Source organism: Anopheles gambiae, chromosome 2 (genome assembly GCF_943734735.2).
Source record: "Anopheles gambiae chromosome 2, idAnoGambNW_F1_1, whole genome shotgun sequence".
NCBI classification, from domain to species: domain Eukaryota; kingdom Metazoa; phylum Arthropoda; class Insecta; order Diptera; family Culicidae; genus Anopheles; species Anopheles gambiae.
The window spans coordinates 66,609,302-66,634,952 of record NC_064601.1 but is presented as its reverse complement, the minus strand read 5'-3'; the positions used below and the strand labels follow the sequence as shown (position 1 = coordinate 66,634,952).

Sequence of the window (25,651 nt, the reverse complement as noted above, 5' to 3'; positions counted from 1 at the left end):
CATTACCCAAAAAGAGTTTCTTTCGAAGCAAATCCATTCACAAAATTTAAAGGCCGGGCTACATTGATCGTAATCCGTAGTGTAATTTCGATTTTCACTAGCGCATCTGGCGGCGGCTGGTGGAAGCTTTTTTTATTCATCGAGAGAATGGTCATGCTGAATCTTTTAATTAAGTAGTTTATTCATCGTTTTTTTGTCATGAAAATGGATGCAATGCGTGCAGGACATGTGCATCTACTTTTTACAAAACTTTTCTCGTCCGAATTAAGTACAAAACATGGAAAAATAACACATTTTCTGGAGCGGCTCCAAATTGTTTGGCAAAATGCTTCGGTCAGCCGCCGCCAGGTGCGCTAGTGAAAATCAAAATTACACTTGCGAGTACGATCAATCTAGCCCGGCCTTAAGAATTGATCATTTTTTTTTTACCAAAAATTAACAAATCAAGCTTTTAAAGGCCGGGCTACATTCATCGTACTCCTTAGTGTAATTTTTGTGATCGAGTACGCCACCTAGCAGCGGCGGGTGGGTGGAGCTAGAGGCTAGTATAATTTATCTGTAAAGGTCGGGGGACATTGGCCTTAAAGGCCGGGCTACATTGATCGTACTCCGTAGTGTAATTTTGATTTTCACTAGCGCATCTGGCGGCGGCTGGTGGAAGTTTTTTTATTCATCGAGGGAATGGTCATGCCGGATCGCCGGAAAACAAGTAGTTTTTCCATCGTTTTTTCTGATGAAAATGGATGCAATGCGTGTAGAATATGTGCATCTACCTTTTTAAAAATTTTCTGGTCCAATTTAAGTGAAAAACATGGAAAAATAACATATTTTCTGAAGCGGCTCCAAATTGTTTGGCAAAATGCTTCGGTCAGCCGCCGCCAGATGCGCTAGTGAAAATCGAAATTACACTTGCGAGTACGGTCAATGTAGCCCGGCCTTAGTATCCGAGACCGCGAGCGGTCGCGCATTTGTCTGCCAGTCCGTTATCCCGGCCTTAATGGCAGACGCCTCCACGGCATCTTGCTACCTCAATTTGGGCCTACCACGCCTCCTCTGTCCTTGTGGACGGCCTAAAAAGACTTTACGGGCAGGGTCGTTCGTTTCCATGCGTATAACATGGCCAGCCCACCGGAGCCTGGCTAGCTTTATATGTTGCACGACAGTGAGGTCGCCGTACATCTCGTATAGCTCGTCATTATAGCGGCTCCTCCATTGTCCTTCCACACATACGGGGCCAAGTATCCTTCTGAGCATCTTCCTCTCGAACGCGGCTAAGATCAGATCAGATTTGGACAGTGTGTATATCTAAGAGGCGTATGTGAGTACTGGTACTATATAGGTACTGTCGTCCGTCGCGACAGGTTCTTTGAGGTGAACTGATTTTTCAGGCTGTAGAATGAGCCGGTCTCGTAGTACAGTCGTCAACTCGTACGACTTAACAACATGCCCGCCATGGGTTCAATCCCCAAATAGACCGTGCCGCCATACGTAGGACTGACTATCCTGCTTTGGGGGGAAATCAATTAGTCACTGAAAGCCAAGCCCATAAGTGGTACAGGCAGGCCTTGACCGACAACGGTTGTTGAGCCAAAGAAGAAGAAGAAGAAGAAGAATGACCGGTTGGCAGCCAGCATCCTTGCGCGTAACTCAGCTTCCATGCTATTGTCGTTGTTGACCTTTGACCCAAGATAGGTGAATTGTGGGACGACTTCAAAAGTGCGTTCACCTATCTGCACGTCACGCCTATGTAGATTCTGATTATTTATTGGTAGGTCCGCTGATGTTGCCACCATCAGTTTAGACTTTGGCTCGTTTATCTGCAATCCGAGGTTCTCTGCCGCCTGCTCGATCTCTTGGTAGGCTTCTGCTACCTAGGAGAGCCGCAGACCAATGATGTCTATATCATCAGCGTATGCCAGGATCTGGGTTGACTTATAGAAGATGGTTCCCGTAGTCTCCACCCTCGAGTCACGGATGGCCCTCTCTAGCGCCAGGTTAAATAGGAGACAAGCAAGCCCGTCCCCCTGGCGCAGACCTTTGGTGGTAGCAAAAGGTCTTGAAAGCTTTCCATCCACCCTCACCTGGCAAGTGACGTTGGTCATAGTCATTCTAACTAGCCTTATCAGTTTGGCCGGGATTCCAAAAGAGCTCATACCGTCATACAGTTTTACCCTGGCTATGCTATCATATGCGGCTTTGGATGGTATGTGTCGTGTTTGTATTCAGCCATCTTCTCCAAGATCTGCCTCATGGTGAAGATCTGATCAGTGGTTGATTTTCCGTTTTGGAATCCTCTTTGATAGTTTCCGACTATCTCTTCGACGTGCGGGACAAGACGATCCTGAAGGATCAGGGAGAATATTTTATAGGCGGTATTCAACACCGTAATACCCCTGTAGTTGTTCCAGTCCAACCTGTCTCCCTTCTTGTATATGGGGTAGATGATGCCGAGATTCCAATCACAAGGCATCGATTCGCTATCCCACACCTCAGTAACGATTTGATGAATCTCGTTTTCTAGTCGTGCACCTCCATTCTTGACCAGTTCAGCTGCAATTCCGTCGGTTCAGGGTGCCTTGTTATTTTTCAGCCGACGGATAGCCTTTTGTGTTTCTTCTATGCTAGGTGGCAGTAGCATGACACTATCTGCTAGTGGCGTTTCTAGCTGTTTGTTAAACTGGTCGTTGAGTAATTCATCAAAGTACTGAGCCCACCGCGAGAGGACCTCTAGCTGGTTACTAACCAGATCTCCATCCTTGTTGCGACAGCAGGTAACCTTAGGTACCACGTTATTTCGGTGACCTGCTATCGCTTGGTAAAACTTTCGTGTCGGCCCGTACGCCTCTCTGGTTTGCTCGAGTTCCCGCATGTTTTGCTATTCCAAAGCATGCTTCTTGGAGCGGTGAACTCGTTTCTCTTCGCGTCTGAGCCGTGTGTATTTCTCTGCGCATGCCCGCGTTCTATGCCGTTGCTGCATTGCTCGGTATGCAGTATTCTTACGTTTGGTCATTTGTCTGCATTCATCGTCGAACCAGCCAGATTTGGTGTTGCCACGACGTGGTGGGAGTATATTTCTTGCACAGTTTATTATTTTTGTTTTTAGAGCGTTCCACCTCTCGCTCGTAGTTTCATAACTGTTTTCTGGTAGTAGAGACTCTTCTAAAGCGGCTTTGAATTCCTGTTGGACAGTAATGTCCCTTAGAGAGTCCGTGTTGAGCCGAGGCTGCGTGTTTTCTCTGCCCCCATTGGTGCGGGGGCGGGCGGTTCTACAACGTATCACTAAGCCAACCAAGTAGTTACTGTGCTCATGCAGACTGTGACAGCCAGTGTATTGGCGGTACATTGGCTCCTTACCGACTTTTGCGTTAAAGTCCCCCCGGATGATTATGAGGTCATGTCTAGGGCACGCATTTATGGTTCTAGCGAGGCGGCCGTAAAACACGTCCTTCTCCTCTTCCTCTTTCTCTTCGGTAGGGGCGTGAACGTTTATGAAGCTTATATTATAGAATTTGCCTCGCATGCGCAGGGTGCATAGCTTATCGTTTATTGCCTTGCAATCCATTATTGCGGGATTCAACCGGGGACCTACGGCGAAACCCGTTTCGAGCACGCGGTCTCTTCAACAAGGTGGAATAAAAATACCAGGTGGTGAAGAAGGGCAAAAGGGGGGGGGGGGGGGGGGGGGGAAGGGGTCGAGAAAGTTGAGGAACTTAAATCGGACGAGAAAAGTTTTGTAAAAGGTAGATACTTATATTCTTCATGCATTGCATCCATTTTCATGACAAAAAAAGATGAAAATAATACTTTATTTTGAGATCCGGCACGACCATTCCCTCGATGACCAAAAGAAGCTTCCATCAGTCGCCGCCAGATGCGCTAGTGAAAATCGAAATTACACTAGCGAGTACGGACAATGTACTCCGGCATTAACATTTGTATGGAAAAACGTGCCAACTTAAAAGCACTTATTCAATAGTTGGCAGGGGATCGAAGTTCAACCAGTGAGTTCAGACTGTATTTAATTTCGGAAGACGGAAGACCTAAGACAGAAATCCGAAACATATAGTTCGTTCAGCGGATGGCATCAGAATGAAGTTCCGGCATGGATTTTATTACAGGATTTCACACTTTATCTCAAGGACCTTTATCGCGGAACCCTTCCCGAATCTGTCTTAAGGCCGGGCTACATTGATCGTACTCGCAAGCGTAATTTTGATTTTCACTAGCGCATCTGGCGGCGGCTGGTGGAAGCTTTTTGCCAAACAATTTGGAGCCGTTCCAGAAAATGTGCCAATGTGCCAATGCCAAGACTGCAGTATGATGCTTGAAAACGTTGATGATATCTGAATTCATCAAATGCATTGCCGTACATTTCTCGAATACATTGTTCCACGCCGAGAACATGCTGTCCAACAAATTGATTCCACTTATAACCCTTGTGTACATCAGTGTTCTGGAAACGCCAAGTTATTCATTTCGTGTTTTAGCTGATTAAACAATTTAAACGAATGAATGATTGCATATTTCACAAATAAAATTATCGCATTAATTTTAATAGAGTAATTTCAAATGAATGTATGGAAATAATTAAGGGAAAACCAAAATACTTGTAGCACACTTACAATCAATCGTAAGTGTGGGCATTTATGTAAGTTACCTGGGCATTTTTTTATTTAATACCTAGTTTATCAGATATTTGGCATCTTCATCCATGGATACAGGATGTTCTATTCGACAACTATCTTGAAAGAATAGAATTTATTTGGGATTTTATTGAGTTCATTTTTTTTTAATTTTAAAAATAATTTAAGGAATTTAAAAAATACCTTAGCCATTCTCAAAACGCTTAGCATGACGATTACACATACAAAAATAAAAAAGAACTCAGAAATGTTCTCAGAACAGATATTGCAAATAGCGTTCTTTATGTAGATGTAAAATAATACAATTTTGTGTGCCCATCCCAGTGAAGGGACAAAACATATAAATAAAATATTGAAAATGTATAAAAATTTATAATATATGATTCTTTTATGTGTGTTTTTTAGGAGCGGTTAAGTTTGAATGTGTGGACATCTGGTGAAAAGGAAATTTTTCGAGAAAAGTTTTTGCAGCATTCGAAAAATTTCGGCACAATTGCTGCTAGTTTGGACAGGAAAAGTGCGCAGGTATGAATGACAGATGAATGAATTTTCATTCATGTAAAAAAACGAAAAAAAATGTTATAAAAAAATTTATGTAATATCTTTACTTTAGGATTGTGTGCGATATTACTACCTCAGTAAGAAGACGGAAAATTATAAGCAGTTGTTAAGGAAGTCCCGACAGCGAACAAGAAGCTCTAGAAACCCTCAAAAATCTAACCAGCAGCAAACACAATCAATTGTGGATGCAATGACTACTGGTGTTACAACAAGGTGAGCTTTTTTTGGTTACCTTTTTCGTAAGCACGGATGAGAACCTAAATGCTAAATGCTTTAATTTACTAATAATTTTTTTTTTACTCTTATTTTATAGACTACAACGTGAACAACAACAAAAGACTGTAGGCCGTGATCGTGCCGCGAATTCAACAAATAGTACGATAGGAAGTAATGCGACAGCCAATATTGTCAATGTCACGACAAATCCGTCATCTAACAGTGTTCCCGCAAGCAGTAATAATGGCAGTAGTGGCAATAATACCAACAACAGTAATAATAATAATATTACAAGTACTAACATGATGAGCGACGTCACTAGCACGGGTAATAACGGCAGCATTAATGGTAGTTGTATTACGAATTCTTCGTCCCTATCACCTAGTAGTTATGTGACTGCATCGATCAACGCTTCCTCCGTTACATCTGCATGTAGTGTGAATAGCAGCAACACCTCTTGCAGCAATGACAACAACACCATTGTAATTGACAATGCAACTGAATCGACTTATAACAGTAATAACAGTGCAGTACATGTTAACAGTAGCTTTGCTTCTGGTGGAGACGCTGTAGAGGTTGCTACGAAGATAAATGACATAGAATTAAATACATCCACGGGCCCAAATGTATCGAAACAGGTACGACAACAGGCCGTAGAGACAACGGTAACGAATGTATCTTCCGTGACCGATAGGGTGATGGATGATGATACAGGAGTGGATGTATTATCGACGGCATCCTCGAGTAGTGCGAAAGTGGTTAGTGGAGCTGGAGTTGCTACTTTTACACCATCTACGGGGCATGTAGAGCAAACAGCATCGCATCCATCGGATGAGAAAGCCACTCCTGTTGAAAATAGTGTCGGAGTTTCATGTATTATACCATCTACTACGACTGCATTATCTGGTAGCATTCCGATCAATGGCGTGAAAACTGAATTGTTCTCGTTGAACTCCACGGTTAGTCAACCATTGCCATCCACGGTTGAATTAACGCTTGGCTCTGTGGTTGCGAGTGTTGTAAGCAGCAAACTTGGAAGTGTCAAGGAGGATGCTCAACACTTTAAAGAAGAAATTAATACTAGGTAAGTAAATATAACACATTTGTTCCGCATAGTATCGCAGAAGCATATTTTATTTGTTGCATATGGAATGTAAATTTTCATCTTGTTAATTGAATGTTATCTTTTCTTTGAAAGCGATTCACGGAACAAGCGTATTGATGAAACTATCAACGAATCTAACAGTGCTGACATTCAAGAAGGTAATTATCTCTTTCATCTGTTGTTTAAATGCTTTGCTTAGCAGCAGTAATTATATTGACTTATTATCAATTAATATGACATTTTATCGGCTGGAGTGTAAAAAAATGCGGCAATTTATTAAACAACACAATCTTCGTACATATTGAGAATGAGCTATCGAAGTGTGATTTGATTTCACAACTGATGATAATTACATTTTATTACTTTTTGGATATTTTTTTATCATATAGCTAAGCATAAATGCAATTGTGATCTCAAATAGTAAATCTGAGCTAGAGGTAAAATATATATTTTTTTTAGTTTTCCTACTACGTGTTCATAACAGTATGTGATATTTTTGGTCCAAAATATTTGTGATATGTTACTAAAGATGTGAAAATGGCAGAATTATATTTAATGTTACTTTAATTAGTAAGTTTGAGTTTAGTTGCGTCTAAAAGCTCTCATTATGTTTGTCAATGTTGTTCTATTTGATGTGGTGAGTGATCTACATTCGCTAGCAAGTCAGACCGTTTTACTGGTTCAGCGCTAGCTTGTTCCGTTTGTAAAGCTTCATCCACAACATGTGCTCGCTTGGAAACATGTGCAGATGTGTTATGAGATGTAGCGTTTGTACTGTGATTATCATCTTCCTCCTCCGTATGGCACAGTTTTCTATGCTTATGCACAAAATAGTAACTAGGAAACTTGCTACCGCAAGTTTTGCATGGATAATACTGCACATTCATGTCAAGAGGTTTCACTTCTCTTCTGATCGTATTGTTGTTGCTGGTGGAATTTTGGTGTGTACGACGACGTGCATCATATGACCTAGGCTGGGCAGTTACAACTGTTTTAGTTTTTGTCACATCGGAGTATGGTGTCGCTCTGTTGTCTAAGCAAAGAGGTATTAAATGTCTTTTAGCATGCTTTTGATAACAATAATGGGATTTAAAAGAATGCTTGCAATATACGCAAGTGTAGTTTGAACTGCCTTCAGCATCGGTAACATGTTCGACGTTATAGGGTGTTACATCTCCTTGACTGTTTTCATCCTTTGGATCCTTTTCCTGTTGTCCTGCACATGGCGTGGCAGCAACTGTCTGCAGTTGCGTTTGTTGACTTTGAAATTTTTGGCAACTACCGGTCGATGACGATGACGTGCTTTCATACGCGAGCTTTCCAGTGTTACTGATGTTGCGCGCCATCTATGAATGAGTAGGGGAAACTATGTTAGCATTGATTTTGAAATCAACGGTTATTTTGTTTTGAACGGCATTTCAAATCGAATCAAAAGCTTTTTTTTGTAATTGAAATGAGTGCTAGTTTAGATAACAGATTAAATATAGCAAATCGATCTAGCTATCACTACATAAATTCAAAATAAATAAATTATTCGAATAATTAACAATCGACGAAAATTATCTGTAGGAAAAGCAACCGATTACTCTTACCTGTTGATGAAATGATGAGGCATATCGTAAAGAGCGAATACTTCGTTTTTTTACATTAGTTTCTGTTTCGGCTAAGTACGGTGCGTCCTCTGTATCAGCACAATCTGTATTGTGGTTATTTGTATTACAACCGTACATGACATTCAACACTCGGCGAAAACGCACAGGTCCATCACAACTAGCAATATCAATAATAACACTGTTTGTACTGTCATTAACAGTGTCTTGTTGGGATTTTTGCCGTTTAGTGAAACTAGTCTGAGGGTTACATTTATTCGCAAGGTTCTCATTATCCAATGAACCAGATAGTTCTGCATTATTATGATCTGTATGCTTAAGATCATTTGGTTTAGTTATATTTTCGTCACACATGAAATCAATGTTGTTAACATCAACTTCCAACGCAGAAGTATTTTGAGTTGTTAAGGACGTTCTGCTTTCTTCTTCAAAACGAGTTACACTTATGGGACTTTGTGAAGGAGAGTGAGTTTCATTATCTACCTCTTCTGGATATCTGGGCTGGATATCTATGTCCAGCACGCTAGTCCCAAGACTTCTAAATGGTGCACTCGGCAGAAGATTAATCTGGGATGCGGCAGGTGGTACTATAAAATTCAATCCGATGGTGGCCATTGGTTTGCTTGCAATTGGCCTAACTAATCTTGAAGCTCCGTTGGCTACTGAGAACGTAGGAGCAGCGGTTGGTTCAGTTTTTGCGATGAAAAAATTGCGCTGCAATGGTTCTAAAAGCATGGTGGAAGTAGATGGGTTGGTAGAACTAGCGGATGAAGAGAGATACGTTCGGCAAAGTTCCAAAGCCCGTGGCATATGTAGTAAATGAGTAGCTAGGAGTACACCAAAAATGTTATCCATCGAGAGGTCCAGGTACCCGGTGTACATATACGATAGTAACGGAGTAAATTGCTCGGGAGATACGTTTGGCAAATACAACAAACATGTGGTTGTATTAGTAGCAGGTAATGCACACAACTCAGATGGTACACCAATAGCTGCCCCATTAGAATGATGTTGCACTCTTCGTAACGAGGCAATTGTGCTGGTATGCTGTGATTCATGCCTTTGAAGAGCAGCGCGAAGATATCCACTGTGTGTAGCTAATACAGATGAATGTGCAGCGAAACGCGTGCTGCAAGGATGTGGTCCTACCTCCAGAACCACATCCGGTGCATTCGAGTTGACCCAAGTCTCCAACATGAGTGCGGAACTTGTCACAAAGGCTTGAAGATATTTCACGAAACACACAGATCACTTAACTTGATTTACTTTTTTTTTAAATTTTGTAACATAATTTTTCTATCAATATTGAATCACGAATACTGGCGTTGCCAGTTTGAACTTTACTGGATTTGTTTTCCGACCTTACCTCGTTGACGGTTGGCAATGAATTGAATTCGAACGAATGCTTCCTTGGTCATCTTTAGAATGCTCCCCATATTTAATTACGTACGATAGGAGTACCTAGGCACATGTTTTTCCTCTCACAGACTGTAGAGCATGAGATGATCGTAAAAAACGCATACGAGAGATTAATAAACTGTGAGAAAACGAGAAGGCAATAGCTTTATACAATATCGGAGAGAAATAGACATAAAGAGAGAGAAAGATATATAGAGAGAGATAGAGAGGCATGAGAGAGGCAGAGATAGACAGAGATAGAGATACAGAGAGAGATAGATAGAGAGAGTTAGAGTTGGAGAGCGCTAGATAGGAGAGAGTAGTATAAGAGTAATAAAGAAAACATTTGACGTTAAAAATCATGTCAGTTATGAATTGGTGCGTACAAATCATACGTAAATAGTGAAGAAACAATGAAAACACATGTTTTGCCAAAGAAATTGCTCATAGTTCGTCGAACGGTTGATAAAAAATAAGCATGCGTCGGTCAAATTTATTATAATACCTTACTTTTTATAATGATAGTAATGATTAAGTTTTTCTTAAACAGTTTTTTTTATGTTAAATGTTTTGAAGAATTTCTTCTTTTTATTGGGGTAATGTCCTGCGCGGACATGCCGGCCTATACAGGCTTTCGAGACTTATTAAGTATCACGTAGCCAGATAGTCAGTCCTTGCTTCGATGGGACGGTCCATGTGAGGATTAAACCCACGAAGGGCATGTTGTTGAATCATGCGAGATGACGATTGTACCACGGGACCAACCCTGTTACAACAGCAGTATTGATTTTTAATATCAAATTGATATTTAAAAAAAAGTTGATAAAAAAATGGGTTGAATTACTATCATCATCGTTGAGAAGAAAAGCCTTGCTTCTTGGATATCAATTGAGGCAATCGCAAATACCGCTGTTATCATTTGTAGTAAAGAACGCTAGATTGAATGTTTGGTGGTGTGGCTTGGGGTGCAGAAAAAATCGAATCAAGTTGAGAGTATTTGTTTAACAATTTCATCTATGATTTTTTCGCTGACTCGCTCTCCCCGCAATCATATAACTGTCAGAGAGCGCGGGGGAACACATTGCAACCGCAACCAGCCAGCCAGCCAGCCAGCCGGCCAAATTCCTCTTCGTTTGGTGATACCGCAAAAGATGCGTACTTAGATTCGACGAAGGTTGTGGAGAAATGTCGGAACAATCATGTTTTCTAATAGAGGAAAAAAACGCGGTTTTGAGTAAGGGTAAAAAACGAGTCCTCGCCGTAGGGAGAAAATGTATGGTGCTGTTCTGGTGGGTATTTCTATTTTGCGTTTCTGTTTGTATCGCACTTCGCCGTGTCGTGTGCTGCTAGTAGATTTCTATGGTACCGCTGGGAAATAAATGAAACCTGATTTATCTTTTCCCAGTACCGTTAACCGTTTGTGGTTTTCTAAATTAGTGGTCGCTTTCAAAGCATTCCGAATACATAGTAATTTGATTTGTGTAGTTTGAATACAAATCATAATTGTTGGGTTTTCAATCACTCAATCACAAAAATAAATCGAAACCGAAGATGCAATGTGTAAGTGATATGAAATGTCAGTATATAGTTGTTTATTGCATTATGCAGACATTTTTTTTGACATACATTAACCAGTAAGCAATTTGGACAACTATAACATGGGTGATAGTCAAAAATCATCTTCTTAGATTTTTTTAAATTGTATTATGTGCTATTGTAATTGCTGTATAAGTTAACTCGAGAATTAGAAAAAAATAATAGTAATATTATTGCTCATAGTTTAGTCTAATGTACTCTTTGCTTTGTAATATTTATTTATTTTTACGAAGATTTTGCTTATACTTCCTGTTCACGAATCGCGCAGCATACATAACAAACCCAACGTTGGTTAAGCTAAAGGGAATTTGTCCTCGTATTTTGTTCTATCGTTCTCCGTAGGTTGTTGCGCCTTTACAAAATGGTATTTTTGGTTAATGGTTTGCAAATAATAAAAACGAAGTGTATGCAAAATTGGCCATCCGTTTCCCTCCTTACGGGTAAAGAGTGCGCCTGCATGTAGTGGTTCGCAGAGTAGGGTACGTCGCTGAAAACGACGAAGCGAGTACGGTTGAAATTTTCCAAAATGACAGTAAATATTTGAAGGTGAATTCGTTTTCTGCGCTGCAACATTGTAATTGTACGTGAGTTTGTATATATTATAATTTAGCGTTTTATTATGATAGTAACAATCCAGTCTTGCGTGATGACTAAGTTATATTTTTTAAAGTAATGTAATATGTATGACGTGTCACACAAAATTAGGGAGTGTAGTTTTAATTATGCTTTAGTTTCATTTATCTAGTAAAATGTTAAATGTTTTTTTTATTTATACTTCTACTTCGTTTCTTATCATTGGTATAGATTTTACTTAAAGTTTGTCTAAAAAAGAAGTAACATATCTGCATGTTCTGCACGCCTTATTTTGGCATAAATTATGTTTAAATGCTTCTGCAGTTGTCGATTTTTATCTAGTTTTTTATATGTTTTAACGCTTTTGAATCCTTATACTAGCTCCAGTTTTGATTCAGTTTGTGAATGTTTTGGAAACCAATCGTCCCTATTATAATTTTCTTTGATAGTAACAGTTTTGATAGTTTTGGTAGTATTGGGTAAATTTATTTGGGTGGTTATTATGTGGTTTCGTTTCTTAACTTGCAACCGGAATGAAAGATGGAAAGCGGCGCGTTATGAAACCATACGATCCTACATAGCGCGTACCTAGTACATGCTGATCAACATTTTACACCATGTCGAATGAAACGTTTTATTGTTGTAAAGCTCAATCAGCTCTTAGTGACAGGGAAAAACGAGAAAATATGCGACAAAGATGGTTCAGCTCAGTAATTGTCCTCTACGCGTTTGTAAGTTTCGTTTACTTAAGTCGCTTTTTTATCATCAATTCCCTTTGGAGAATTGAAAAAGCGATAGCCACTCAACACAATCAGGAATGAAGAAAAGTGTAAAAAATGGGTATGTACGGTTACTGGAAAAGGGTGAAATATATCTTTGAGAATTTAAAGGCTCAGAGTAAAAGGGACAGAGGTGATGTGATATGAATAGTGTGAGATAGATAGATAGAGACAATTAAGGAGCACAGGGAAGGCACGGAATGGTGGCATACATATAAAGGACTTGAAAAACGTGGACGTGGAAAAGAAAGGAGCGGCGTCACCGAGAGTATCTACAAAGAACAATCCATTTTTTTATGACATTGTCCTTTCGCTCTCATTTTGCCTTTGTTCATGTTGGTATTTGTGAATATATTAAAAATTAATGCAATTATACTAATTTGTAGATTTTAGGTGAAGGATTTTTTCTTGTGGTTCGTAGCGATCTCGGTTAATTCGTTGGTACTTCGGAATCTCTCCTATCTGTGACCGAACTAGAACTAGTGTCGGTTTCCCTCAAATTTTTTATCCATTTTTTGGCTATGAACTGTTTTTTAAATGATTTTTTAATGATAGTTCTTCATGTTTTCTTTGTATCTTCAAGGATGTTTAATAAAATAAGAAAGCGCGTGATTCTAAAAAGTTTTAAGCGTGATTCTAAAAAGTTGAACATTTAGAAATAACATAAAGATTATTAGTAATTGGTGGTTTTGGTATTAGTAATTGGTGGAGTTGGCAATAGTGGACTGTGTGTTTTATAGTTTTTCTCATGTTTTACGATGGAGATGTTAAAATTCTTATTTGTAACGGCGACTAAACTGTTTTTTCTTCTTCTTAAATTTTGTAGCAAAGGTCGTAGCAAAAGTAAAACATCATAGCGTAAGGCCGGGGTACATTGTCCGTACTCGCTAGTGTAATTTCGATTTCACCTAGCGCATCTGGCGGCGTCTGATCGACGCTTTTTTGCACAACATATTTACAGGGTGGCCACTCAATCGGGAAAACCGGGGAAAATCGGGAATTAGCCGGGAATTTTATTTTTCCGGGAAAACCGGGAAAATCTCAAAAAAACAAAAAAAACCGAGAAATTGTCACAAATTTTTGCGATCATTGTTTACCATCGTACCAAGTGCATTTAAAATTAACGGGATACTTTGTATATTGTTCCCAATTTATCACAGGCCAGCAACATCACACCAATGTGTATCGACAACATTTTCCGTTTCTCACATATGGTATGCAATATATGTACTTCTCATTCGCACTGGTGCAATACCTACACAGCAAATTTTCTAAGTTTGCTTCAGTAATATTTTTTAGTGAAAGCTATTCAGTAATAGATAGTTTTGCTGAATTTCAGCATTAATGTCATATTTTTACTGATTTTCAGTCAAACAATTTACTTAATGCATTTCAGTAATACAAATTTTACTGAAAATAAGCAAAATAAGTGTCAAATTTGTCCTTTCACTGGATATCAGTAAAACAAATTACTGAAAACGCAGCAATTCAGTCTATCAAACCGACCTGTCAGTCAGTCAGCCTCAAAACAAAACATGCGATGCCCGCTTGGTCGTGATGAACAAAAAGATGATTTGGTAGGCGCTTACAGGCACTGCGATAAAATTTCAGGTGAGATTTCGGCTTGCGGGATTAATTTGAATGAATTTGCAGCCGTGTTGGTGTGTCAAATCTGTGCTGCACTTGCTGAAATTTCGTGATAAGGGTGAGTGCGAACCGTAGCATCAACCTTGGGTCGAAAAAATACAGTTTAAATCTGTATCAAACTCTATGAAACATGAATGAACATGAGCTGAACGGACTGCCACCCCATGTATCAATAAAAACCTTAATTTGAATGTTTTTTCGCTACTTTTTAATCGCTATCAACTACTGAACAATCAGTAATATCAAAATGGCTTTACTGTGATTTCAGTAAACGAGCCGCCACTTTAGTCAGCATTCAAAATTACTGCACGGTTCAGTAAAAATACTTTCACTGAAACGATTACTGAACTTACAGCTGAAAAAAATCCAGTCAAAAATTACTTAACTGCGGTAAAAAAAATGTGTGTACGTTCACCGATATCGGTTATTGTGCATTTCGGGTATGGTGTGCCTCTTCGTTCTACCTTGCACTCGTCTTTTGTTATTGATTTCTCGTGAAGTTGCGGTCGTGTCGAATTAAGGTTACCCACTCACACATCGCCTGTACATTGTCATTTTGCATTTTGGTTTTGGGGCCTCTTCATCCCGGTTGAATGGGTTCCCACACTGATACGCGCAGGTTGAGCTGGCGTCGCTTCTGCAGTCCGACCGTTGCTCCTTTGTTTTCACGAGATTTGCACTAACCCATCCATTCTTCATTAGAGCTATGGATCGGCATTGCTGCCTTCCTCACCGTATCCGAGAATCGAAGAATAACCGTTCTGATATGATAGCCCAGCCATTATTGTGGATTCTTTCGTATGGAATGGAATGGGTAAAAAATGAAACCATGAGCTTGTGTGTTCTACGCAAGCGAAAATAGATAAAAGCCTATTCAAAAAGGGTACCGTAGAACCCACTTCTTATCACATAAAGTACACTTCCCGTAAAACATAATCAAGAAAGTGACCCACAATTAAGAAAACCCCTGAAATCTCATATATGTAGTCGTGAGGTGCATCATCAGCGTCGTGCGAGTAACAGCATAATGCATGACTGTTGTTTCACCAGAATTATGTTCTTCACGGTTTTTTATGCTTTCTCCAGTGGCTGGTTTGTCTATTACTTCCGCTTACCCTTGTTTAAGGTTGTATGATGATATCTGTTAATCAACAATTGATAGCATATGCAAAATATCTTTGTCACGGGGTAAAGTCTTTACCCGTTAGTGCCATGATACTAAACCACCAAAAAGCAGTATTTTAAAGCTTTTACTTCGTTTTTTCTTCAGTTGTTTGCTCATATAAAACTTCCAAAAATATAAAGAATGCATATTTAAATAGCTTAAGATAACCGGCACACGATGCATAGTGAACCGGAAAACCCCAAAAAATCCGGGAAAAACCGAGAATTTAAAATCCTGATTCGAGTAGCCACCCTGTATTTATCTATCAATTATCAAGCTTTTCCATTCCAGTTTAAGTAAAAAAAAACTTGAAAAATAATATATTTTCCGTCTAACATAACATGACACCAAATTGTTTTGCAAAATGCCTCGAGCCGCCACCAGATGCGCTAGTAAAAATCGACATAACACTAGCGAGTACGGACAGTGTAGCCACAGCCTTTAGAATTTACCACTTCATCGTATCTGAAATCCATATTACGGCAGCAACACTTTTTTGCTCTAATGTATTCAAAAAAATTAGCTACTATCTTTACTAAACCATATTATGAAAACATTAATGCATAATCAATTTCATAGATTCATTATTTTGAAATCAACATTTGACATGAGTGAAGGAAGAGTTTGGGCCACTCCATAGGCCATCTGCAGCGCATTTAAAAGGTTTATCCTTTTGGTCGTACATTTTGGTTTTACTTGCCTTTACTTAAATTATCGAGTTTTCGTAAATAATGTAAGCAATCAAAATTGCAATGTCTTTTGGCGGGCAATATTGGGTTTGTTTGCCAATACAATACGCAGCTCAAAAGCAGACATTGAGTCGCGTAAATTCCGTTGTCCCTTCGGAATTTCAGTGCAAATTGATTAATTATTCATCCGGGCGACGCGAGTGTATTGTGCCCTGTTAGAGTAAAACAAAGCGGATACGTTTAATCACACAGAACACCATTGCCGTTTGTTATGAACATGATCATGTACGAAAGTATGAGTGTGTAACCAAATTTGATTGGCGGTGGTGTAAAAAAGGCGCTGCAACGAGCATGGGCGAGGAAAGAGTAACGTTGCAAAGTGGTGAAAATCGTCGAACAAATCAAACGAACCAATTTCTATTTGCTGTGTTCAGATGTGCCTTCTTCCACTTTCAATTGGAACTCAACTCACCCGAAGTACTGTAGATGTAAACTGTTGTTGTAAAATAAATGTTTAGCTAGGTTGGGTTGCAGGTTTTGCTTCATCCATGATTGTCATTCACTGGGGAAGGATTATAAGGAAGGGACACTCAAGTGGGTTTTCCGCGCTAATCGATATGATGTTTGCTCTCGGTACGCATGAACTAGCATACGGTTTGCAAATGTTTCTAGCCTGGTTCGGGTGTCAGTAGTGTCAAAGTTTATTGAAACGCTTCCAAAATGTAATGATTATTTTGTTCGATCATGAAAATGAAGATTTAATATAGATGGACTTTGTATGTATATCTGGGCAAAACGAAGAAATGTAAAGGTCGTCTAAAATGTCGTTATATTTGCCTTTTTGTCCAATTTGACAAGCCTGACATGTGGGCTCTGGAGAACAAGCCGTTCGAAGCGCTATATCTGTGGAGGGTAGTGTCGGGCATTCCGTTTAATTTCGCGGTATCTGTCAATTCTGCATATGTTCGCATCGATCCGTGATTCGGATTGTTTATCTTAGCGATATTTTGATTCAATTACTCGTAGAAAATATTAACATGTGTTGCCAGCTGGGTAATGAACGGCAGGGTAATGAATGTACCCGCAAGGACGGGGAAAAGGTATCATTTTGGAAAGTGCTCTCTTGCTGTTTTAAACCCTTTGTATCGTGGGATTTTGATTTTACTGGCAACCTCGTCATTAGTAGAAAGATGAATATGCTCTACAATCGTGTTGTGGTTGTGTTTATTTTTGTAAATTGAAGTCAACTGTTTAGTTTTAAACCCAGCAATTTTTAAACAGCATATGCTACAAAAGTAACGTTATTTAATGGAACACAAATAATTCAATTACGGGCGGTCAATACGGTCATATCATTTGCATTCAATCAACAATTCAGCACAATAACAATCACGTCCAAACTTAATTTCGTTATTGTTATTATGTTAGAATACATTATTGTATTCTTCTAATCGTCCAAAAAAAAAAGCTTCAAATTGTAAATTGATCTAACGATTCTAACGGGTTGTTTATCGGAAAGAAAGTAAAGGCAAAAAGTGCATGAAGCTTATCAGCTAAACTTTACATTTGTATGTAACGATATGCACTGGCGCGCGTACCTCTGCCATCCGCCAATCGATATATTTGTGTAACTCATCGTTCTTGTTATGTCGTGTTTACTACAACTAGAACAAACTTCAATTACATAGAAGTGTAGCGAACTAGTAAATAGAACCGTGTGGTACTAGCAGCCATACGTAGCCCCCTTGTTGGGTACTAGCACGTTTGTATGCAATATTGATCGTTTCGATAATGATGGTAATGATTGTAATTATATTTAAATAATAAATTATAATTGACATCTATAATACAAACATGTGGAAACATCGCTAAAGCGGTCTTTAGTTGGGAATCAAGCGCAGTGGATTGAAGGAAGAAGAATCATTATATACGAAAATGAATCTGATTGCTGCATCAGAATTAGTCGATGGCTTGAATATGATTATCGATTGATTTAACGGATTGGGTATTTTGGAAGAACATGTTGAATAATTTATTATTTATTATTTTTTTGTTGAGTATTACAGCTTGGCCGATGTACGCTTCCAATTAGTTACAATTAATTTGGACTTGTTAAACCAATGAAATTAGATTTGTTAACATGTCATTTAATAATTAATATGCAATATTACAAATATCGTTTTGAATGATTAAGCATACTGTGTGCGTTTTACTTCGGAAACTCTTTCCTGATTCGTGTCTCACAATCTAAATAATCGTGTTTTTGCATGTTTTACATAGAATAAATCGAATAATTATGAATTACAGATAGTCCCCGAGAGACGCGGGTCGCTTTTATACCTGAATTCGCAGATACGCGGTTTTTTAAACTTGACATCTTTTTGAGCAAATTGTACTGATTTGATACATCAATTGCCAAATGCAAAACATGCCACTCAAAGCAAACTGTTCGTGATCGGTCCTACGTTGTGATATTTTATGTTAAAGCGCAGTGAAAATTGCTCAGGGTTTAAAGGTGACCGTTTGGCGTACGCGTCATTATATTCCGAATCCTTTAACGACAATGGTTGACAATTTTGTTCTTAGCCTAACGGACCTAACACTAATACATCGCCAATTCAAACGCAACGCTAACGCTTCACCCAGTGAAAATACGCACACAAACGCGTAAACACAAACTTATACAAAAATTAGCTGTAATTTGGCTATACTTCGACTTACGTGGATACGCGGTTTCTTCTTGTTCCGCATTAATAGCGTATCTCGGGGACAACCTGTTTAAAGAAAATAGATTTAACGAAAGATATATGGTGCATGAAATGTTACCGCAAGAATATAAAACCACGATTGGTTTTATTTTTAGCTTTTGTTCTTTGGTCTAAGTTTATCGAATAAGTGGCCTAGAACAAGTATGAGCAAGTATGAAAACAAGTGTGTAACTTTGAAACTTCATTCCTTTCGCCAAATGGGAATCATTCGCGCGTACTAATTAAATTGAATTAATTAAATGAATGAGTGAGTGGTTAAAAGAGCGAAAAAGCAAGTAAGCAATCAGTGCAGTCAGTTCGTTAGAGAGTATTTGAACGATAGCTCTTCTTTCAGTGCCTTTATCAGTTCAGCTTGATTAGTGGACGACAGCCTCGGGGTATTGGGTAGCTTGGTTGCGGTCCGTTGAAAGGTAGCGTGCTCGAAGTTAGTCTTCAAATTCGACAAGACTCACTACCCTTGGGGTATTCCATGTACAAACGGTTGATTTAGTGCTCGCGAGATGAAATTATGATTGCTAAATTTCGCACGAAGCATAAAATAATTTGTTCAAGTGGGTATGTACCCAACGATTTGTTTATCGTCCCAAAAGTAATCGAGAAATGAAGATGTAGCATTTATAGTCGTGATGAGAAGAACACTGCTGGGGAAGATGAGACGAGCATCACGAGAATGTAGATGGGGATCGAGTGGCTGATGATGGAATTTGGAGTTAGAGTTGGTTGAGAAATTTTGAAAGAGATTTTTTGCTTGTTCTGCTTATTTGCAGGTGCTTAGTCTACGAATGAGTACGTCCGTACAGGATTGTTTGACAGAAGCATTGGAGGCTACTTTCGTGATATTTGCTTACTTAACTTGTTAGTAAATTAAATGATTTGTACATGATGTAACATCGTGTTTCTTGGTATATCGGTTGCTATTATGTTTTCTTATGTTCCCTATTATTTCATTCAGAAGGAAGGTTACCAACTTCATATTCTGCATGGAAATGAACCGAACAATTAACGCCATCGTAACATTTGCTTAGAATAGCGGGGTTATTTGTATGAAGAAATATATGTATATAGATATTATAGTTTTAATATTTTAGGTAAATTTATTTTGTATTATTTTGAAGTTTGTAATTCTACAACCAATATATTAGATATAGCGGATGGCGGATTCAGAGTAGTGAACGCAGCTAACTTGGGGGAGAAGGAGAGTACTTGGGTCCCTCGGGGTTCCATTGTCCACGGGGGGCTTTCGGCGGCGGCCGCTCAGTCCGTCTATACAAATCCTTCTATACTGGATATAACCCGGATAGTGCGTTTAAGTCCCTAACGCATGATAGTGCAGCAAGATATGTTTAATATTATCACTTTCTTATTTTAATAATATCTTGGACAAATAATCATTTATTTGCTCCTACAAATAACTACAAATGAAGTTGAGGTGTATGTTATTTTTTTGGTTTGCAAATGTGCCTGAGGAGCTTTAACCCTTTCAGTGTTTTGTCCGAGTGCGACTCGGGCTGTGCTTTTGTTCTCCGTTACGTTTGATTCGTCGCGGGGGGGGGGGGGGGGGTGGAGGGTGGGGGGAGGGAGGGAGATAAAACAATGATACAGGGTTTCCCAGGATTTATTGGTCGGTTTCCATATTTTTTTGGGCCCGTCGCACGAATTATACAACGTTTCCCATAGATTTTTGGTTCGTTCCCATAATTTATTGGTATCGTCCGCTTAGATATCAATAAAATTGAACCAACAAATGGTTCAATTGTAACTGGGAACGCCCAATAAATTGTGGGAATACACAAAAAAGGGAAGCAACCAAACTATTTTTGGAACTGACCAATCAATCGTGGAAACCCTTTGCAGAACGGGTTAAAATTAGTATCTTTTACTATCTTTTGACCATTAATCATTATGGCTTTGTGCATTTTCTAAAAATCGTGGGACTGTCAAAGGTTTCATACAATATGGAACTGATCAATTTGTTGAAGTTGCATATGAATTTAACGTGTCGGCCATACGATGACCGTAATGTGAATTTGCGCATATTTTATTTTTCTAGAAAATTATACTAAATATTACTTATTCAAATTTTTACTTACAGATAAAACAAATGTTACGGGTACATTACATACGTGTTTCATCTGCAAAGCAGAGTTGTGCTCGCGTACACGACCTCTTGAGCGAAGCCGTGCCACGCAGTATGGAATATCGGAAGCGGATATCCCTGTTGGAGCTAGAATTTGCAACAGCTGCCAGTGCAAATCGGTTAAATCGCGTTACACTCACTGTCCTCTTCCAACCTGTCCCAATCCTAAAGATCGCGTGAAGCGCTTCCGAAATCTTCCACCTCGGTTGTTCGAACTGGCACCAGAAATACGCGATCCGATCGTGCAAGAGCTTCAAATACCACCCAATGTTAGCAAATGCTGTTCGGCGTGTTTGACACGGATTCGTCGTAAGATGGGTCCTCATCTGCTAGGCAGCAACAGTCTAACCGAAGAGGAGGTTGGCCGACTGAAAAAATTACTGCAAGAGCATGGTCCCAAGTGGAACCAGTTTGCAGAATCCTTCGGAAAACCAGTTCTAGCCCTTAAAAGTTGCTATTTTCACTATCAGAAAAAGTATGGACTGGATGTTGCTTTAAATGAGTACTATAAACTGCATCCCAGTGAGGATCGTCGGTCGACCTTAACTGATGGCGATGAGTCAGATCTCAGTGCCGGGTCAACTTCCTCAGATGAACGGGATGGTAGCAGCGACACTACTGCGTCGGCAGAAAGCCCAACTGCTGGAAATGGAGGAGTAAATAGTGGTACAATCGGAAACGTGACAGTGATGCCTACGAAAAACAACAGTAGCAGCATTACTACTGATGTAATTTCTATTGTAGAAGGTGTGCCTACAACAGCTAAATTGGAAGAAAGCGGGCGAATCATACTCGATAGTGGTAATGTCCCATCTGGCGTTATTGGTGATAGTGACAGCGTTAGTGGCAGTGAAGTGGCAATCTCATTAGCACCACCACCAAAGACCCCAGCGACAATAACCGGATCTTCTTCGTCAACATCTTCGGGTGGTAGTGGTGTCGCGTATGAGGATGACCGTTTACTTCCCCCAGGTCAACCTCAGCCAAGGAAAGCATTACGCCACACGGAGGAATATGATAGTTCAGCGACCGAAACCGCTGATGAAGAGAATGAATCATCTCCAGCGAATAGGCAGAGTCCTAAAGTATCTCTTTCTCATCCTCCGATACCACATCCGCACTACCCGCCACCATTGCATCACAGCTCTGGAATTGCAATGTTGCACAACTCTATTAGCAACGCTCAGCAACAAACGAATGGTCCTCGTTCTAATGTCATTGGAGGATGTGTAAGCGATATAAACTCACCACAGAATGTAAGGGACGTGATGTTAAATGTCATTGAAAGATCGTTAAAGAATAACTCACTAGCTGCAACCAGCAAACCACCTCCGCCGGGATTACGTGACCTACAATTTGGATCTAGTGTTACACCATCCTCTTCTGTGCCCTCTGGACAGCAAATTCAACCAGTAACGGGATCTGTACCAGCGCTGGCTTCTTCAGGGGCCTCCTCTACATCGTCATCGATGGGAAGAGATTTTCGTGATGGGACGAAAGTAGTGTTAACCTCAACAGGCGGTGTTCCGCAAGTAATTACAGGAGTTGGTTCTACCGTGACATCGACGTCCTCCGGTCAGCAAACTAATCCACTTTCGATGCCAGTCTCCACATTAGGAATTACTGTGGTGAACTCTCATGGACAAATAATTTCTTCGCCAGCAGGCCAGCAGCCGCATTCAGCTATACCACCTCCACTGATTGGTGGTCATGTGCAATTAAGTCATCATCATGCATTGAGTAGTCAAATTCCGGCAACTATCACTCCAATTCCACACTCTATCCACCTTGGAGCATCGCCAACTTTGAGTTCATCTGTAGTTCGTCCACCAAACGATGAACCACAAACGTTGGATCTTAGCATCAAAAAAACACCCCGCACAGAGACGATGGCTGTATCGGCTGCTCCCACAAAACTAACGGAAACTAGCAACAATGTTAGTAGTGGTGGAGGAAACTTTCCACCACCGCCTGCGCACAGCCACAATAATAGTAATCATTTGAGCGGCACTGCTGGTGGAAATAGCGGGGCTGGCGGAAGCAGTGGAAATAACAATAATATTAACAATAAATTTCATCTTGGTCATGTATTATCATCAAGCACGCATGGACCGTCAGTTACTGTCTATAGAACGGATGGTACATTTTCGGGGCCTAACATTCCTCCATCGTCAACATCTGCTGTGGGAGGTGGTACCTATGTGAGCTATCACCCGTCCGGGACGGGCGTATCTGATGCTATGGGCCGTACGTTAACAAAATCCCCTTCGGGAACTGGGGCAGCATACCTTACCATACCGCTGGGCACAGGGCCAGGACAGAACAGTGGAGGGTTGTCGATGCAAGGTTCGACGGGATCTACACGTCAGTCAACATTGTCTTCGCTCACACCTCCACCCCCTTTGTCAGGAAGCGGAAATACAAAGGGGAAGAACACTCCCAAACTGAGTCCTAAATTATCTAGTAGTGGTTCTGTCAGCGGTGGTCCTAAAGGAGGTTCCATTACCCATGGCACACCGGTGAATGCCACTCAGCAGCAGCAGCAAAATCAGTTAATCATCCAGGGTCAGCCAACATCTACGGCAAATTTAAGCCCACGGTACGAACCGCATCTTCTGCGTCAAACACCGCCATCATCGGCTGCTTCCAGTGGTCGCCCAGGAACTTCTTCATCTCCGGTCATAATGAGTGACAAGTTTATAGGTTCCATAACTCAAGGAACTCCTGTGCATGGGGGCTGTGCGGGACTCCTGTCTGATAAACGTTCCAGCTCTTCAGCTTACGACTACAAGCGTCAGAGCCCTGCGCAAACAATAGTAGTTCCTGGCGGGGGCCATGTATTACCAATTCAGTTTAGTCCCTATGGAACTGGAGTTCGGGGCGTCAGTGGTGGAAATGGTAACGGAGCTTCAGGCGTTACAGCGTACTCGTCACTTGAGCCAACTTCACAACAGTTGAGTTCAAGACAAATCATAATGAACGACTACATAACTTCACAACAGATGCAAGGCCGAACTAGTGCCGCAGGTGGTAATGGAGCAGTCGGCTCAACTGGTGTTGTACCTTTGGTCGTCAATGCTGCTGCCAACAGTCGCTCTGGGAAGGAATCTCCTTTACCACGAAGCGTTGGCGTTAGTGTTCCTGGAGGTCCTACGCCATTGTCTATTCCACCGGGTTCAATATATGGTATCGTAGGAAGCAATGTAGTTGGGACGTCACCTTTGGGCATTGTTAGTAGCCGACAGGCTCAGAATGATTATCTAAGCCGAACTTCACCAGCTGCTGATCATGTTAACAGGTACGATGAAAATTTCATGGCGATTAAAGAATAGAGTTTAATTGATGAACGATTTTATCAGGGACTATAAAATTAATAATAATTTAATATGGTTTGGGGATATATGCGTAGTTTGATAAAAAAATATTTATGTTGATATTATTGTAAACTTTAATTTTTACTTTATTTAATCATTTTATTGTTTTTTTTGACTGCAGAATTTCACCGGTGTACAGTAATACGTCTAGTCCACATCGCACTCCGCCACCACCACAGCGACAAGGTGTTATACAGCGTCACAATACTAATAACAGCAGTGGTAGTGCATCTGGAGGTAACAGTACTGGAAATGCCGGTACTGTGGCTATGGTTGTAGGTGGAAGCGGCGTTTCTTCTAAGCCACCTAGTCCAGCACCGCGATATCATTTACAGCCTCCACCTCCTCCTCATCATTATCTTCAAGGTATTGTATAAGAATAGAGAGATTGCACAATATTGACACATTGCAATCAACATGTGTTAATAATTGTATTTTCGCTTTGGTTTGCAGATGCGTTTACCTCGTTCGTTGATTTAGCGGTTCAACAACCACCGATGACAGTTCCGCACAAGGACGACGCAAAACGAGGGGTGCCCGATCAGCAGCAACAACCACCTGCGACGATATCGACAGGATTATCAGTAGTTGGGCCACCGTCTTCGAGTGTACACCATGATATGCGCTATCAGCACCCTACAATGATTCCATTCCACCATCAGCAACATCAGCTGCATCAACAAACAAAACAACTTGCGCAATCGCAAGCACAACAGCTGCATCAACAACAAAATATACATCATACGCAAGAACAGTCGAAAACACTGCTTCAAGATTCGATTAAGCTACAGACACAGGAACTATCTAAAACACAATCACAATCCCAGCCGCCAGTACCGCTACAGTCTCAATCCCATAATCAGCAACAATTATCTCACCAAGCGCATCAACAACACCAACCGGCTCAATCGCCTCAGCCACCTCATTTGCTACAATCAAAACAACAATCGCAATCCCAGTCGATCCACGCGCAGCCGCTGCAAAATCCTCAATTACATCATCAGGAGCATCAGGATCATGACCATGAACATCAAAAGCAACAGCAAAAGCAACAACAACTCCAGCAGTTGCATCAACAGCAAGTAGTGGCTGCTGCTGTTGCTCAGCATCATCAACACCTGAGACAGCAGCAGGTATATATAAATTTGTTAATAGTTTGAGATTTTTGTACTTATTGTGGAAGGATCTCGGTTTAATTGTTCCGTTATATTCGGTATGGTGTATTGAGGGGTAATCTTAAAGTACGCTTGTCAGTTTTGTTAGCTAAATTCACGTTATGTATGATTTTGTTCGTTTAAAGATGTTTTTGAAGCGCATTTCGGTTAGTACGTTGTGAAAAACACTCCTTAAAAGGTGTAGTGTGCACAAGATGTGAAGAGTCCATTGATTC

The 25,651-nt window shown here is 40.3% G+C and overlaps 2 protein-coding genes across 21 annotated transcripts in view; one reads left to right on the top strand and one right to left on the bottom strand.

Moving 5' to 3' along the window:
• Positions 1-25,651, top strand: part of LOC4576575 (uncharacterized) — a 64,038-nt gene that overhangs the window by 33,023 nt on the left and 5,364 nt on the right. For all 19 annotated transcript variants that reach the window (XM_061651352.1, XM_061651355.1, XM_061651347.1 and 16 more), the window contains 7 exons: positions 5,049-5,168; positions 5,257-5,417; positions 5,518-6,504; positions 6,619-6,683; positions 20,843-24,185; positions 24,383-24,627; positions 24,715-25,394. In XM_061651352.1, the coding sequence (XP_061507336.1) occupies positions 5,049-5,168; positions 5,257-5,417; positions 5,518-6,504; positions 6,619-6,683; positions 20,843-24,185; positions 24,383-24,627; positions 24,715-25,394 (5,601 nt within the window). The remainder of the gene's footprint in view (positions 1-5,048; positions 5,169-5,256; positions 5,418-5,517; positions 6,505-6,618; positions 6,684-20,842; positions 24,186-24,382; positions 24,628-24,714; positions 25,395-25,651) is intronic.
• LOC1278493 (uncharacterized) lies at positions 6,675-17,443 on the bottom strand. 2 transcript variants are annotated; one of them, XM_318091.4, is made up of 2 exons: positions 8,118-17,443; positions 6,675-7,871 (listed from the first exon to the last, which is right to left on the bottom strand). In XM_318091.4, exons 1-2 carry the CDS (start codon positions 9,330-9,332, stop codon positions 7,140-7,142), a joined length of 1,947 nt encoding a protein of 648 aa, XP_318091.5. In that variant the 5' UTR covers positions 9,333-17,443; the 3' UTR covers positions 6,675-7,139. The 2 variants fall into 2 exon arrangements, with proteins under 2 accessions (XP_318091.5, XP_061507341.1); XM_061651357.1 differs by lacking the exon at positions 6,675-7,871 and having other exon boundaries at positions 8,082-17,443.

Excerpts from the sequence above, each read along its gene's own strand:
- LOC1278493 (XM_318091.4), bottom strand. The coding sequence starts at position 9,332 with ATGTTGGAGACTTGGGTCAACTCGAATGCACCGGATGTGGTTCTGGAG. Across the intron at positions 7,872-8,117 it reads CCTCATCATTTCATCAACAG|ATGGCGCGCAACATCAGTAA; the intron begins GTAAGAGTAATC and ends ACTCATTCATAG.